This window comes from Gavia stellata, chromosome 7, assembly GCF_030936135.1.
Source record: "Gavia stellata isolate bGavSte3 chromosome 7, bGavSte3.hap2, whole genome shotgun sequence".
Taxonomy (NCBI): Eukaryota; Metazoa; Chordata; class Aves; order Gaviiformes; family Gaviidae; genus Gavia; species Gavia stellata.
The window spans coordinates 29,281,543-29,298,603 of record NC_082600.1 but is presented as its reverse complement, the minus strand read 5'-3'; the positions used below and the strand labels follow the sequence as shown (position 1 = coordinate 29,298,603).

The 17,061-nt window shown below is 35.9% G+C and overlaps 1 protein-coding gene across 5 annotated transcripts in view; it reads right to left on the bottom strand.

Annotated features, from left to right (window-relative positions):
* RALGAPA1 (Ral GTPase activating protein catalytic subunit alpha 1) overlaps nucleotides 1-17,061 on the bottom strand; it is a 136,647-nt gene that overhangs the window by 40,741 nt on the left and 78,845 nt on the right. For all 5 annotated transcript variants that reach the window (XM_059819665.1, XM_059819664.1, XM_059819668.1 and 2 more), the window contains 8 exons: nucleotides 16,782-16,892; nucleotides 15,725-15,793; nucleotides 13,764-13,898; nucleotides 12,812-12,995; nucleotides 5,016-5,880; nucleotides 3,394-3,465; nucleotides 2,324-2,447; nucleotides 499-654 (listed from right to left, as the gene is read on the bottom strand). In XM_059819665.1, coding sequence (XP_059675648.1) covers nucleotides 499-654; nucleotides 2,324-2,447; nucleotides 3,394-3,465; nucleotides 5,016-5,880; nucleotides 12,812-12,995; nucleotides 13,764-13,898; nucleotides 15,725-15,793; nucleotides 16,782-16,892 — 1,716 coding nt within the window. The remainder of the gene's footprint in view (nucleotides 1-498; nucleotides 655-2,323; nucleotides 2,448-3,393; nucleotides 3,466-5,015; nucleotides 5,881-12,811; nucleotides 12,996-13,763; nucleotides 13,899-15,724; nucleotides 15,794-16,781; nucleotides 16,893-17,061) is intronic.

Here is a 17,061-nt window from a genome sequence, read left to right as displayed (position 1 = left end):
AGATCGTATCAGCATTTGTGCCTGCTCCAAGACAAAACACCTTATGTACATTGTCAAATTCTTACTATTTTTAACTTTTTTTTGAAGAGAAAATTATGTTAATAGACAGCACATGACTCTTAAGGGAATAAAAATCATCTTAGAAAGTACTCACCACATATTTACTAATTAGCATGTTAAGTCTCAAAGTACTAAACCATCATTCAGATGCAATGCTTTTTCTTGTACACAAAACATTATCTCCCTTCATTTTTCACTACTATACATGTGATCCTGCCAACATTTTCAAGGATGGCAAAAATCACCAATATGGCAAAATTAGAAATTGGTAGAGAATTATTTATATGGCTTAACTTACTTCAGTAAAACACCAACAATTAGCAGGTAAAGGTGTTATGATATTTTATGTTTTTTTAGAAAAAGTTACTGGATTTTGTTTGACTCTAATTTCTCTGGGTTTATTACCAAAAGAAAATCTTGTTATTCAGAAACACTTACCTTTTTTGTTAAAGAGTCATCTGAATCAGAAGGCATTCTTGTTGACACATGGAACATTACTTCTACTGTAGAGGTAGCAAAATATGGAGTGGTCAGTCCAGTGCTTTTGTTTTTTTGCAGTCCTCCCATAAAGCCACAATGGTTTGTGAGATTTACCTAGAAGTAAAGCCCAGGAAGCATTAGGAGAAAAAAAAGATAAATACATTCTTCACACTTTGAAATGCACTTTTAACTGAATTTTTAAAAGTGAAGGCCCTTTCCACAATAGTACAGTTACGCTTTTCTAAAAGAGTTCAGACTCGCTGACTAGACTGGAAATCAACTGCACTGTAATGGCATTCTATATTCCACGGTCACCACAGATGCTGCTGGGAAGACGAGGTTGGAGAAAAGGAAAGGTTGTGTAAATAAATATTTACTGCATTATTCCACGATCAGTTGACTGCAGTCAGTGCTTTTTGAATTTTAAAAAATTCTGTGATACTATATCAGTCCTGACCTGAGCTCTAAAGAAACCCTGCCTGAGAGACAGAGAATTTTAAATAGTCTTGTTACCTTCCATATATTTTCTTGAGAAATTTTCATTCTGTGAATATGAAAAAAATCACAGGAAATGAACTGATAATTAGTAAATAAGTTTCTAAGTCTTAGTTCTATGGGAAATAGTTTGGCACTGAAACAAATAATCACACTGAATGTGCTATTTCACTTCTACAACAGTGCCTGAAGAAAGCTTGTATCTCAGACATGAATACATTTAATCCCACATGGGATGTATTTGCTTTCATCTTAATAAAGGATCCAGAATTTCATGTTAAGAGATTAAAATATTACATATCTCATCACAGAATATTAATCCAAATCAGCAACTCTTTAATCTAGCAAATAAAGGCTAAGAGAATTAACCCACTAAAGAAGGATATTTGAAGACACTAATGTGATTTTTTTTTTTCTCCTGAAGAATCAGGAATGTGGGAAATAAACATGTATGTTCATGACAGTCAGCAGACTCCTAGCAGTTTTTCTCTGTTCCTGGGGAAAAGTCAGAGCCATTATCCACACTGCTAATCTAGTAGTGCTCTTATATACCTAAGGAGTAAGAAAAAGAACAAATAAGATGGTCACTCCTGTGGACACTCCTGATGAACACAAGTCACAAGGGGAACACAAAAGCTGCAGATTCTTATGAAGCCAGCCAGAAGCAGGAGTGATTCCTGTACTTCTGTGCGACAGTGCCGAGCTGAACTTCACAATGGAAGTTAATCCTGTGCAGTCGGAAAGAAAGGATGTAAAAGAGGAAATCCTCATAACAGTATCAAACTAGTGACTAAAGAGTTGCAGGTCCATATAGATGATGGGGTACATCACAGTATTTCTGACTGCTGGAAGAGACATGGAGCTGAATGTGTGAACAGATACATGCCTGCAGTGGAAGGTAGGAAAAAGGGAGCATTACAGAAGCTGCACGTTTATATTTTTTGGACTCCCAAATTTGAACAAATCTCAAATTTCAATGGACTTAACGCTTTACAGGCCTACAGGGAAATCAAGATGCCTCCTAATCATTCCATGAAAGCAAAATACAGGACTGCACATTAAAGAACCATCTCTGCCTGCACAAACTTCCTTAAATTGAAAGAACTTAAAATTAAATAGCTAGTAATGATAATGAAATTAAAACCAGAATTCTTCTCTACATCCTACTTGCAAAACAGTGTATTTCATATTTATGAGTAATGCTAAAGAGCCAAAGACTTAAAACATCTAAAGGGATCTGTAATTTTCTCTGTAAACAAACTTAGGATAAAAATGTTTTAATAAATACCTCCCAGCCAAGACCAGCTACAAAATCCTCATAGGCTTGACTTCCCCCAGTATTAGTAAGAATGGAGTGTTTATCTTCTTGTCCCTCAGCAACATAAAACACTGCTATCTTGTGTGTCTCTCGGCTGTAAAACAGAGAATGGTCACTGCATAACAGTGCCTTTACTAATACGAAACCAAAATATGCAAACAGTACACACAGAGCACGGCTTTTAAAACATCAAAAAAGATAGTGGAAGTAAAGTACAACTATACGGCTTCTTTTTTGAATACCTTCTGTATTTCCATATTCCCATTCTGTCTTTTCTAGTCTGGTCTTCTCTAGAGACTAAAGTTTTGCTATACATGAACAGCATTTACCCCTTTCATCAATTCTAAGATGTAGGATGGTGCTGGCAGTACCAATTGCTAACGGAATAGCTGGGCTTCTGAAATGAGCAAAATCTGTAACACAGGCGTTACCAACACTGCACCGTCCACTAACAACAGTGCCTTGTGAATGCTATGGTAAATGCAGGTTATGCAACTGAATGAAGAATCTTTACGTGCTATAGCAACGTCTTCTGTTCACAGCTTGCTGTTAAGACAATGGAGCAAGTGAAGGTGGTTTCTCACACTTCTAAAACCTCCACTGGATTTTCTTTCAACTTCTACAAGAACAACTCAAAGTTTTTAATTCTGTGCTACAACTCCAACTAGAATTCCTTGTCTTCAAATACCACCAGCATTGGCGAACAGCTAAACAATTAGACGAAGCTTAAAATGCGGAGACTTTGATATATCAAAGTTCTAAAACTATTCCATATTGCGCATACAAATGTTAGTAATTTTAAGTTATTTTGAAGTTTGTTCTTTCTCATATTCTACTTGTAGAGTCTCACTCTACCAATAATACCAATGTAACTTCAATATAACACCAATAACTACAATACAGTGCAAAATACATGAATAATTGACAAAACTATTTTAAAAATTAGTTCAACTCTCATATCTATGCAGTTAGAGCCATTTAAGTACAAGCACACTTAAGTAAGTAGACGGCAAATAAGTAGCCGCATTAAAAGAATTTACCATTGTCTTGAGTCCAAATTTCTGAGTTCTCGAAGTAACTTCTCATTTTTCTTCAGGAGATGAAAGCTCCTTCTAAATAGAGAAATTTGTAACTCTTATTACCGGTTCACTGATGGATACAGAACAGTACAAGAATGGTACAAGAACATTTTCAGGTCCATTCAAGAACAGTCAACAAATGCTTTTGCCTTTTCAATAGTCCTTTCTTATATAAAATATTAAGGTATCTTTTTAAAAATATACAAGCAATTTTTATTACTCCAGGAAATCTTCTATATCCATTATAGCCCTGAGTACCACCTTTCCTTCTTTCCACTTTCTTCTATCAACCTATTGGATCCAACTGCGATCAACCTCCTCTCTACCGAAAAACAGACAGAACTCCCTTTGACGCATATATAAGCTGCACACTTTACTAGGCCATAATATATATGCTTAGTGACAAAAGACACTCCCGTTGTCTACTGTCCTAGGGAGTTAGTGCATTAAGCACAGAGCTTTTGCTATTCTGAATTGCAGAAGAGAGCAGAACATAGCTTGCTAGTCACCCAGCCAGCTGTAACAATTTAAAGAAAAAACAAAACAATATTAGAGCAAGAAAGGCACTTTTCATTTCCTTTAAACTGCGCTTAAAATGTTTCCCACAAAACAAAGCGGAATGACTTTAAGAGCAGTACTTTTCAAAACCAGACTGCCTTGAGGAATTAAAGACCCAAATAAAGAGTCTTAACACCAAAATTTTGTCCGATTCCAGTGATATCTCAGTGACACAGATTATTTTTGTTTTACAGAATATGCATAGTAAGAATATTCATAGTAAGAAAATATTTCAATGCCTCTAATACGGAATTTAACAGCTACGGCAAAAGATTTCAGAAAGACGCTTGAATTCTAGGATGCTAATTTTTGTACATTCCCACATGTATAGGCAGACATACACCTAACTACACCCCCACAAAAATAATAACCAGAGATATTAATAATAAAATAGTAAACAGAGACATTCCTTTTGTAACTGAACATGGCTTGTCTCCTGTTGTTCTAAACAATAACCAAACACTATCCAAACATTGCTAATGTTGAAATAAATAGTAGGGGACACATCTTTCTCGTAAGCTAACACAGATGCAGCGCTTTGAGACTGCATGCAAGCATGCTCTTAGCAGGCAAAGCAGCAGGACACTGTCCAGCAACACAATAGCTGAGAATATGACACTTTCAGAGTCTCATTCTGGCATGCAAATGTAATGATTTTTGCAGGAACATACATGGGAAGCAAAGAAAGAGAAAAAGATGCCTTCTTTACCCATGGTAATACCCCTTAGTACAGTTGGCGAAAGGATTATTAGAAAAGATATCGCTCCTTCAATTCGCCTTCCAACACTGTTCTAAGGAAAGCATATAAAGGCAAGAGGTTCCTTCTTTCAGTCTCTCTAAATGACAGGTTGAAATGCAGAAGAAAACTGCCGTTTTCCCCTTAGTTGCACATCCCCTCTCCTCTTTTGTTGGCTGGCCTGGAGTATTTTTGGCTTAACCCACTCTGTGACCAACTATTATTAAACAGTAAGAATAGTACAATTCCTTAAAAGAAAGTTCTTAAATTGTGGGTCTTCTCTTTTTACCTTTTATCCCAAGAATTCATTCCCAGTATACTGAGAAGTAATCTGCAGTAGTAAAATGCTGACTGGGGCTTTTGTGAGGTTGGCTCATCCTGCTCCACAGCCCTCATATTTAAATCATTGAAATGCTTTTCAACAAACTCCCTCTCTTCTGTGTGCTGTTTCAGAATTGCATTGATGACATCATTCTCCTGCTTCTCTGAGATGCAGACTGGTTGAGGAGCAGGAATGTTGAGTGAAACACCAGTTCTCTGTAAGCATTCAGGGCTTGTAACACCTAAATACTGCAGGAGCTCATCAAGGGCATCTTCTTCATCCCTAATAGTATCCCATGTTGGTACAGCATCTCTAAATGTCCTTTTTACTTGGAGTGTAATTCCATCCCTTGCAGATACATCCTCCACATGCTCAAAAGATGAAAGAGCATCTTCTGGTTTATCTTGTTGAGATAATGAAAGTGCAAAAGATGTTTGTTGTGAAGATCCACATAAAGATGATGGTCCATACAAAATGGCTGAATCCCATGAGTACTTGCCAGATAGATCACGCACTATAATTCTAACATTTGAATTAGCAGATGCAAGTCCAGCAGACAGTCCTCCCCCAGGCATGTCATCTTCTGCTTGGATTTGTATGCAAGACACCAGGGAAGTATTGTTTAACACGAAGAATTGAAGGTTTGGATTCTCAAAAAGTTCAGGAGAAAGTTCAGGACTTTCACTGTATGGATTGTCATTGTTTTCACACACTTGACTGGTTAACATAGCAGGCCCTCCACTCATAGGATAGTGGCCTAAGTGGTTGACTAGATGTGTTATCACAGTACGAGCAGCAACAGAAATTAATCCTTGTTGCATGTGAGTTTTCACTGCAAGAGAAAGAACACAGGTTTTAAGAGAAGAGTTCAGAAAACAACACTGAGATTTACATATTTGTTTTGGTCTCCTCTTCCTCGTGAGCCTTAAACAGAGGATGAGCACTGCAAGGTTAGTATACAGCCAAGGCGGTAATGCAAAATATGTATTTTGATGAACACTGGTCTCATATATGAATAGCATGAAAAAATCGTAAGATAGTTAAAGAAGCATCTTCAGTATTTTACAGCCTACCATACCTCGTTACCATAGCTTTGTAATCAGCATGGTTCATCTAAAATACAGAGTTTCTTCATCTAGTGAAAATAAATCTTAAATTGCTGAGGAAGTAAAGATCATAATTGTGCTGCAAGAAGTCCATTTCCAACTGCAAAGGATTTTTATATTTATGCACATCATTACATTGTGAAAAACGAAGCAACACAGATGCACAAAAGCTCTAATCCATCTTAATTTCCCCGGGGAGCATAGAGCTGCAGGTAAAGTTAAGAATAATACTGAATGGTTTTAAAGTACCAAATCAAAGATCAAGCTATCTATACTGAACACAATGTAATGGTAGCAAAATTTTCAAAATGCAAATCTTATGCTCCAACTGCATTTTAAGAAGTTTCAGTCTGGAAAAACTTGGAGGGAGAAAGAGAACTTAATTGTGCTTATCTTATGTGAAATTCACTTTGTGAGATGTACTGGTATTTCAATATGGTTCTGCCACCTCCTCCTTTGTTGCATACCTTCCACTCGCATGCAACACTATCTAAATTCACAAAAGGGATTTCTTAATGCTTATACCACACCCTGCTATCCAAGTACTTTATTGGCATTAGATTCTTCTATCAAATCCACTCTACGTTACTCATGAAGTACAGAGCTGGTCAAAGCAACTCTGTCAGGCAGACAACCCTCAACTGGCTCGAGGTACCCACTGAAGAACCCATACATGAAAGTATTACACTGTAGAAGATCACAGGTAGAAGAGAAAACAGGATCAATATGACAAAGCACATATTTCTGCAGCCTCTCTCTTGTAACAGGACCTGGATGCCCTGAATTTGGGATTTACAAGGGGAAGATAAATCAAGATTGTATTCCTTAGGATTACATCATATATTTTAAACTATATTAAACATTGAAAACCTCTGCAAACACTTCCCACCTTCTTTCTCACCAAAAATCCATCAAACTAGAATGTTCTGAACCACAGTACTTTTTCATTCAGTATTTACTGAGAAAATGTAACCTCTTGGACATGTTAAGTACGGTATAATTAACTCATCTCCCTTTATATTGTGTATTTATACACAATAAAAACTAATGTTTAATAAACAAATTTATTTTTGCAGTTTAAGGTGTCTTAATTGGTTTAACTGGAAAAATAAAGGCAAATTTGTAATGCATACTGACTGTCATGACAGATCCTTACTTTCTGAAGCACTGGATGCATTCTGCATCTGCAAAAGTAAACTATTAGTAAATATTTGCCTTTTTTTTTTCCCCCACAAGGTTTGGGTAAAGCATGGAAGAGACATTTGGGATTCTGGTTCTTCTCTACCTTTAGAGAGCACTAGATCTGAACTGCAGAAAGGCAAACATTTCATCCTGTTGGCAAAATTAACTTAATTTTTACACTATTCCAAAACTCAGATAAACTCAAATAGTTTAATGAATTAAGGCCTTGAAAACTAACATAAACAAATTAGATATTATATATTTATTATCTACAGCCTTCTTGAGGTTTAAAATTTATGAACACAAAAAATTTCAGTGAAGCTGAATTAAATGTCCAGATACTGATAGCATACAAGGAAATTAAGTTACAGTGCCATCTGCTGAAATGTAAGAAGGAACTGTAAGCAAGTTTATACAAGACAAAGAGAAAATAAGTTGGATGCTTGAAGAATAATTTATTAGTGCAGTACTATCCAGCACCTGGACAATGCAGAGACTGGCTCATCTTTGTCAGGATATTTATGCCACGTGTTTAGCACTTGGCACTGCACAGATAAGTAAGGTAATACTCTTCTCAGGTTCCTAGGAGCAAAGACATGTGAGCTTCCCAACTACCTGAAGTCTCACACTGCGTAGGTTAAATGCCTTCAGTGAAGTTCCCCTGAAAGACCTGAAGAAATGAGAGGGACCTGATTGCATGTAAGTTATTACTGTTTTGTGGCAAATCCTAAAGATCTCAAACCTGACCATGGTTGTATTGTGCCTGTGTGCATGAATTTACTCCCTTAGGAGCCTAAGGGACATACGGAAAAGAAAGGTGATACAATGATACAAAGAGCAGAACATCGAATTTAAATTTGGAAGGTCCATTCCCAGTCCTACCACAGTCTTTCTCTGAAAACTTCACTCTGGAATTAAAAAATAAAAGAATTGGGATATAAATCTGTCATTGTCTCTTTTATAAAATAAAAATAGTACTTCTCATTGAGTTTTCTCTCAGAATACAGTATTGTTGATCTAAAAATGACACAGAAAACTTAGAAGTATTAAGAGAAGCATACTGAGAAGTAAAACGTAAGATGTAACCTCTTATGTTGGAACAAACTAAAGCAGTCTCAAAACATTTTTGCCACACAGCAAATCAGATTTTTGTGATGGTTTCCCTTAGCAAAAAACCCCCTCAAACCCAGTAATGCTTTTTGAAAATATGAGAATTTTAAATTAAATTCACAACTTAAAGGATACATATTAGTAATTTGTTCCTAGAAGTACATCTCTTCCATCAGGAACAACTAGACATTCAATATATTAGAATTCTTAAAATGAGTATCTAAACCATGCTCTTTGTTTCTGGAGGGCAGATCAAAATACACAATAACGCAAGCAATCACAGCTTTACCACAAATTCTACAAACTAAACCATACCATTGCACATTAAAGCAGTCTAGCTGGCTGCTTTGCCAACCTGTCTTCCTGAGTGAACTCATCTCTGCCCTCTTTACAATGATACAGTCTTTTGCTTGGGCAATGTAATTTATATGTGTACATGATCACTTGGTAATTTGCTAGAAGCATGTTATATTGGCTATTTTTCTCAGTCCCTGAAATTACCTTTTTTCTGGAAAGGCTGAAGGTCCATCACCACTAATTTGTATCAGTGGCATGAATGGAGGAAATTCCTGAACTTCCTTAAGATATGTTGTTAACTCTTTAATTCAGCTTTGGCTGAACAGCTTCTAAACAGCTACAGAAGGAAAAGGTAATGATGGAGGGTGGAATTTAACTCTCGTCACCCTTTTAGCTATCTAAAGAATGAGACACCTGTACAGACTGATTCATCTCAGTTAGAAGCCCAAATTGCAGAAACTCTCTGGAAACTCTTCTCTTTCTCCATTACGTTTAGAGGAAGACTAAGAGAGTTCAGTTTAGCTTAGCTACCTGTATTTTTCATTAGCTTAAGGAAGTCTCACTCCTTTCTAATTTTAAGCTTCAGGCATAGACAGATGCATTTACAGAGAACCCATCTCTAGAATATCCCTCACAAAACACAAACTGTGCTAATCTGGATTCACCATGTATAGAGTGTTTTTAAAAAAGTGTACTTTTTGTCCCCTTTCAGTAAAAAGGCAAACAGCAAAGCCTTAAAAGAAAAGTACTTTCTATTTCTAATTTTTAAATAAAAGCTAAGACTAAACATCAGATGGGGGAAACCTTTTCTTCAGAAATTGAAATATATCAGGAAAAGTGATCGATCTATGCAAACGAGTTTAAAATATGTTTGGAGAAATATGACAAATGGGGGAAAATCCATGACATCAATAATTGATGGACCACTGTATCTATGCAATGCAACTACTACTTTCCAATCACAACTATCTCTAACAGATTTGTGATCTATGAAGAACAGGTTTCAAAATGTTTTTGCCTACAATTGCAAAAAAATTCCCATAAAATATTACTTCCTTATGACTAGACTCTATTCAATAGTCTGATTTTGCTATCTATTAACATTAGAAGATGTATAGCACTTTTTGTTTAATGCTACCTATTTTCATGTAACCAGCTTTCCTGTCAATAAAAGGGTCACAAAACCCCTCAATTTTACTTTTTCCTAAATGTTTGCATCATTTAATATAAACAACAAAAAAGCTTTGAAGGAGAGGTTCCGTTTTAATTCCCCCTCATATATGTTCATGGTCCTGTAATGACAGGTAAAAAGATCAGAAGCAGGTATGCAGATCACGGCACAACGCAGTCCAAGTTAGCTTTTGCACATCTAAACTGTACATTGAAGGGCTATAATGCTATACCGTCCTTGGAGAAAGCATACCTCTGTCAATGTGACACTGAATCCAGGCTAGTTAGGTGCGGTTAATCAGCACAGGCAGCACTTGTATGCCTGTACTATAGCTAGAGGAAGCTGTCGTAGATACTAGCTAGAGGAACAGTTCATCACCCTTCATGTAAACAGGCCCTGTGATTCTTTAGATGTATGAAAGCACTGCAGACTTGCTGTCTGCAAGCTCTGATGATGCAAGACAAGCTTCCTACTGATGTCTTTATTGTCAGCTGATAAAAGTTCATTCTGGTTTAAATATAACACTTCTAACACAATTTCAAAATTATTCTTTGTGTATCTCATATTGCAATCTACCACTTTACATGAAACCTACAGAAAGGAGGACAAAGAAAATGTCACAGAGAATCCTAGGTATAACAGATTCCTTGTGAGAGGTAGTGCTTGGAAAGTTACTGAAACAGAGAGGGAAACAGTCTTCTTTCCTCCCCACATCACCTGTTTCCAGAGGATTTATCAAATCTTTGCCCTGCGGTTTATTGCAGGGCTTGCTCCAGCTTCTCAGTAGATCCTGTCCCCATGACACAGCTGTATCACTGAAAGTCCCATATCTTCACTGTCTCATACCACATCATACTGTGGTAAGTGTCCATAAAACTTGTGATGGATCTGACCTTGAACAATGGGAGGCATAACAGAGTATGTCCATCACATCTATTAAACTGATCAAAAGCACCCTGTCTTAAGAATTCTGGTGTTTCAGTACTTTCAGCTTTGCTTGTGACCTAAGAAGAGAGTCTAGCAATCCCCACCCTGAATTTAGAACCTCCTTGATTCCCCTACAACTGCCATCCTGCCCATTTACATTCCTTCAAAAAAGATACCATGATACCAATTTCACTCTACTAAAAAAGAGGCTGACCCATTGGCACGCTGCTCTGCAGCTAGCTTGCACTAACTGACGCCCTGCCTTGATCGAGTCCCAGACTGGTAGTTATCCACTAACTTTACTCCTCTCTCTCCTCCAACAATGCCAGGGAGAACACATGCTGTGCGGTCGGTTAAGCATTCCCTGGCAATGTGGACTAGAAGTGTCAAGGTTGCAAGACCAGGGTTGCAATGCTGTAGTTTGCCAATTAAATTTCACGATCTGACTTACAATTCCAGAGCCCTGAAACTTTAAAAACATATGGGGCTTCCTTAATTCATCAGGAGAGATAAAAGGAACATCTGAAATTACTTTTATTTAGAAATTTAACAAGAAATCATAAAAGAACAGACCACGTACAGAAATGCAAAATAAAGATAGCGATTCTAAGGCTTTGTGCAACTACATTCATTTAAAGAGAAATCTATTCAGGGTTGTCTTTTCAGATTGTCAGATTAAACAAGCCACGTGGCATTTGCTGCTAACCCATAATTACAGATTATTACAGAATACAAAAGATGCCAGGCATAAAAAGCTACTACAATTCACTACACTGTAATAGAATATGCAGTGGAAGTTAATTTTGGCAAATGCTTTAAATATTAGCTTTACATAATACGTATAGGTGAGACTGTAATTAGGACAGAATGAATCCTTCGAAGCCTCTTTCATTCTGACCCAGCAGATGATTACTTTTTACTAATAAGACCACAGCCATTTGACAAAAAGCCAACTATAGTACCTTGGTTCATTCTTTAGTAAATTTAATAATTACAGCTCCTCCTGCCAATAGTTCTCAAATCAGACTTGTTCAATCCAATACTGAGCTTATTAGGGGACAGCTCTATGTTTAGAATTCTTTGGCCAAAAAAGTACTTGAGGATGATGAAGCATGCCTTAGACAAGGGCACAATGATTAGCCATTTTCTCTACATAAAAAACAGCACGTAGTCACTACAGACCACAAAATCACCTGCTGTTAGCACACAGCTGCTACAAAGAGCTTCTGCATTTATCTGGTTCTTAATACCTTTAAGGAAACCTAAATGGAACAACTTAATATGGAGGGAGAATAGCACTACACAGAGTTTCTGGTTTCAGTATTAATCTCATCTTTTTCAATTTTCTTCCCAATGTAGCCATTTGATATTTACTAGATACACTACATAATATATGCTACTCCTCTGTAGCTTAGTTTCTTCATTCTTCATTTTTATTTTCGAGTTCTGAAGAAAATGTTAATTCCCAGGTCTCTTAAGGTTCTAAGCAGATGAGATAAAATTTCTCTCTTTAAATAACTCTGTGGTTTTAAACAGTGTAAACAGATTGACAACAAATTATTATAGGTTAAAAAAAATTCAGAGAGAGCTTTCAATATTGCAAGCTCAAATAGGAAAAAAATCAAAAATATTCTTAGAAAAAGGAGCAAAATTAAGAAAAAAATAAATTCATTTACTTAAAGTAAAATGAAAAGCAACATTTATCTATGTTGCAGTACTTAACACTTTTTGCTGATAAAAAGAGCAAAGAAGAATCCATATAAAATCAATCTTCATGTTGTTCAGAAGATACTTATTTCAGTTAATCAAACAGTAATTGCTCAAAAATTATGCTAGCTCATTCCACACTAATGGTTCTTACCTAGTGTCTAGGTATAATTTAAAACTTAATGCTTTAGACAAACACTTCAATACTGGAAACCAAGATAAAATCTTTTTGAAAGAAAATGTATTTAGGCAATTTGACAAACCTTCAGTGACTGGCTGAAGCTTAGAAGACCTCTCCGAGTCTGGAGAATGCAGTGGTTCTGGTTCCTTCAAGCTTTCTAAATGCATAAAAGGATCGTAATCTACACATGCCAAATCAGAAAGGCTTAGAGGAAAATATTTAAGGTTGCTAAAACACTGAGATCCATAGACACATCCATGCAGAACCTAGAACAAAAACAGAATTTCATGACATTAACTAGTGAAATTTCTGCTTGATAGTTTTATAAAAAATTAAGTTTATTTTTATTTACATTTTTAAATTCATTTGTTAGAACCAGGTAGGTAGGACAAAATGTTGGAAAATTTTAGATGCTTAATGTTTACAGAAACAAACCCTGGTCTGCAAAGAAAATTGTTAAAACAGTGTCTACACTGAAATGGAATTTAACAATAAAGAAACGAGAAATAAAACTTAGAACAAATCACTAAGCTACCTTTATTTTTAGATATCCTAGCTTCTTTAATTGCATATGCTAGGTCTAAGCTGCTGGAGGTTTTAATCCCCTTCCCTTGCAAAAAAACCCCTTTTCTTTGTTCTGTGTCCCTACAGACAGCAATTATAACTTACCGCTTATTACTTTGCTTATTGCTAATTAAAATTGCTTGGTATAAAAAAGCTACTTCCTTATCTGTCTTAAATGTCTAGCTGGTCGTCTACAACACAAATGTCTGCCATCAGTATGACATACAAAAAGTAACTTGGTTAAACATCACAAAACATAAGACAAAATTAACAATCCAAATATACCAAAGATCAAGCAGTTACAGTAAAACGTACAAGAACTAAGACAGCACTCCACATTTCAGCAGTAGAAGGGAGCTTACAGAAAAGTAGAAGGTCAGCTTACAGAAAAGTTCTCTCTTCATTTCCATGAAGACTGACACTACCTCCATACATAGAAAATCTCATTTAGCAAGTAAAGAAAAATGTACCTTATATATACAATTAAGAACGGATCTCTCAGTCTTATCATTTTCTGCTCCTGTAGTGTGAAGAGGCTGCAGCAAGGTCTTTAATGGCAAGGCCATTATCCAATCCAATAAGCACAGAAGTAAAGAAACCACCAACTGGAACAAACACTTTTAATTACAAATCAATTAAACCAGCACCTGCTACTTCACATTTATCACTGTATTTTACTTCTCTGTTTTACTTTCTTTTCTCAATTCAGTGGAGTCAGCCTTCTGCAGTAATGGCAGGTCACACTTGTTTAAAAGCCACTGTATCTACAAAACCTACGGCATCAGTAAAAACTTTGGCTACTGAGATATTTAACAAAGACCATCCATAGAACAGTTTCTCATCATAGTAAGTCTGTGAGTAGATACTGTGCTTAAGAGGATACCCATGAGTTTTAAAATTGATTTGTAGGCTGCTATTTTTAAAATGACAGATTACACAGGTACAAATTAAGGCTGACGCACTACTGTGCACATAAATCTCACTGTAAGTTGAATCAAGGATTACACAAAACTGAACTATTTCAGCTGCATTTAGTGCTTTATAAATAACAGAATTTCCTTCACAACATGTCAGTAACACTACGCAGCACCAGGTATCATCTGAAAGAAATCCAACTGCTTTCTCTATTGTAGGCTACTCAGGCAGCAAAAGAACCAGCTCCCTCTAGGGGATGTTTTAAAGACTGTAGAACAGAATTAGATTAAGACACACATACACACCAAATTATTAATAACTTACTGGCTTCAAATACTTATTTTTAATTTTTAAAACTTAGCTGTGGAAGAGGAAACAATTCAGATAAATAGCTGCAAGACTTTCTAAAATATTTCCCAAGTTAAATAAAAGTCTTTCAAAGAAAACCCACTTAACTAATTTAATAATAAATTACATATAAACATCATACTCATTTCACAGAATAGATTACAAGTTTGTCTCTCAGAGGGACCATGTAATAAACCTAATGACGAAGGGCTCCAAGTATTTTTATATTAAACCAATTTTTAAGAAACCCATTAGGACTAAGTTTGTCAAACTACGTATGCCAATTTTTTATATGATATTTGATGTACAATGATGAGTGTTAGTTCATGGGGAAACTTATTGAATTATGGGAAGCATCTCCAGTGGAAAGGTAGCTAGTTTGGCATACTGCTGTAGTCGACAACAGCCACTGCCTCCTCACACCAGCAGACAGGAGAGGCAAAACGGAGGTCTGGAGGCCAAAATGAGCCTGCCATGAATGCCAGCTCCCGTGGGAATGGGCTGCCCAGAACGACAGAGCTGCCAGCGGCAAACTGCACCAAAGTGCCCAAGTTTAAATGACCACTGTGTCCCACAGTCCTAGAGCAAAACCAAGTAAGTCAGAAGAGACAGAGCTTTCAGGAGGCAGAAAGCACTACCGTGAGTATCAGGTGAAGGAGGAGCCAATCTTAGCTAGGGGACTCAGGCCCACTGAAAATACAAAAAGATAGCGATCATTTTGAAGGTTGACAATAATCAAATTAATCTCAAGATTACAGGTTATCTTGCTCAAGAATGTACTTACAATAGAAAGTGCAAAAAATCATAATCTTATAAATATTTTGAAAGGTATTCTCTACAAGTTGAGAATATATTTTCATTATAAGACAAGTTTGAAAAGTCTATGTTACTTTCTTTGCTTGTAAGTTCACTGAGGATAAGGAAAAAGAAGACGTTCTAATTATTGAAAACAATCAATCTCCATTATTTTTAAATGCATATTTTCCTACAAAAACTTCAGAAATTCCCTTGCATAAAGAATATTGCTGGAATTCTGAGAAGACTCTACTGTATTATACTTGAGGAGCTGAATCCACACTTTAAGGCACAGCTTAAATTTTGTAACAATGCTATGTCACACACCTTTGCAATTAAATTCACACATTAAAAAGGAACGAAAAATGTTTACCCTCTTGTCCTGTTCATAAGAGGAAGCTTCTGTACTGGGTAGCAGATGGGTAATAGTTGCTATCAGAATCTGGGGAAAATACAGCGTAGTTTCTTTAAAAATACAATTTAAACATTGAAGTTCAAAATAAATTTTTAAGCTGGTAAATGTGACACAATACTAGATTCATGGTTAAAGTCTATTAAAGTTATTTTGAGACAAATTACAGCATTCCTTGCCACTTTTTTCTTTTAAATAAAATCCTTTTAATTGAATTTTGCAGAAGACGTTGAAGGAATACGTTCTGCTTGACTGACGTAGATGCATTATGGACAATGAAATTACACAGCTACTCCAAATATTCAGGCAGGAAGAGAACTTGATTCAACACACTGGTATGGTGCAGGAAGGAGCCTGATGTGGGTTTGTGTACGGGGCTATTTGAGCTCCGTTATTTCTTAGAACTACTAGAATTTGTAAACACCCTGCCTCTACTTAATCCACAATATGACTGCAGAGGAGCACAGAAATGCTTGCTATACCTCTTAAGAAGCTTCCACACAATTCTCTTCCAGTTATGTGGAAGATCTCTATCTTTTCTCTGCGGCTCAGACTCACAGAAGCCATTGTCTACTTCCTTGTTACTTAAAGTGCATTCAAAATAATTATTTTTGCTTTATACTGAAACACTTTAATGTGTGTTTTGCATATGGATATGCAAAACACAATTGCAGATCTGTATTTTAAGTAATCACTTTCTCACTAAACTTAAATAAACATATTTGAAGATATTTATTATTAAAAAAACTTTGCACTTTATTGACAATATTCTCATGTAAATAATGGCATAGTTGTATTGGAGAAAAAATAAGCATGATATAGCCATTTTACATATTAGAGTCAGCAAGTAAGTGCAACGTGAACCCACACAGTTAATGTTCAGTAAGATTATGTCTCTACTAATTTAACATTTTGTGAAATATATTTGTCTCTATTCTGGTATTTTAATTTCAGTGAAATACATTTTACTGTTACATTTAAAGGAATTAAAATTTTCAAATTTAAAAAAATTACTTACTTGAATAATTCTTAAAGGTGAATCAGCTTGATATACTTGAAGTCTATGTACATAATGTATCAGCATGTTCAGCATACTGCAGGCAACTTGGGCTACTGTTTTATTTGGAAACTAGAAAAGAGAACACAACCCAGTAACAATGACTACAGTCCACATAACAATACATTAGGTGGTAAGGTGGTCAGGAATTTCAGTGATGGTTTTATACACATAGTTCTTTATGTACCTGTTTATCGGAGGACCAGAATTAAATTTTACAAAACTTAAAAGGCATTCTTTT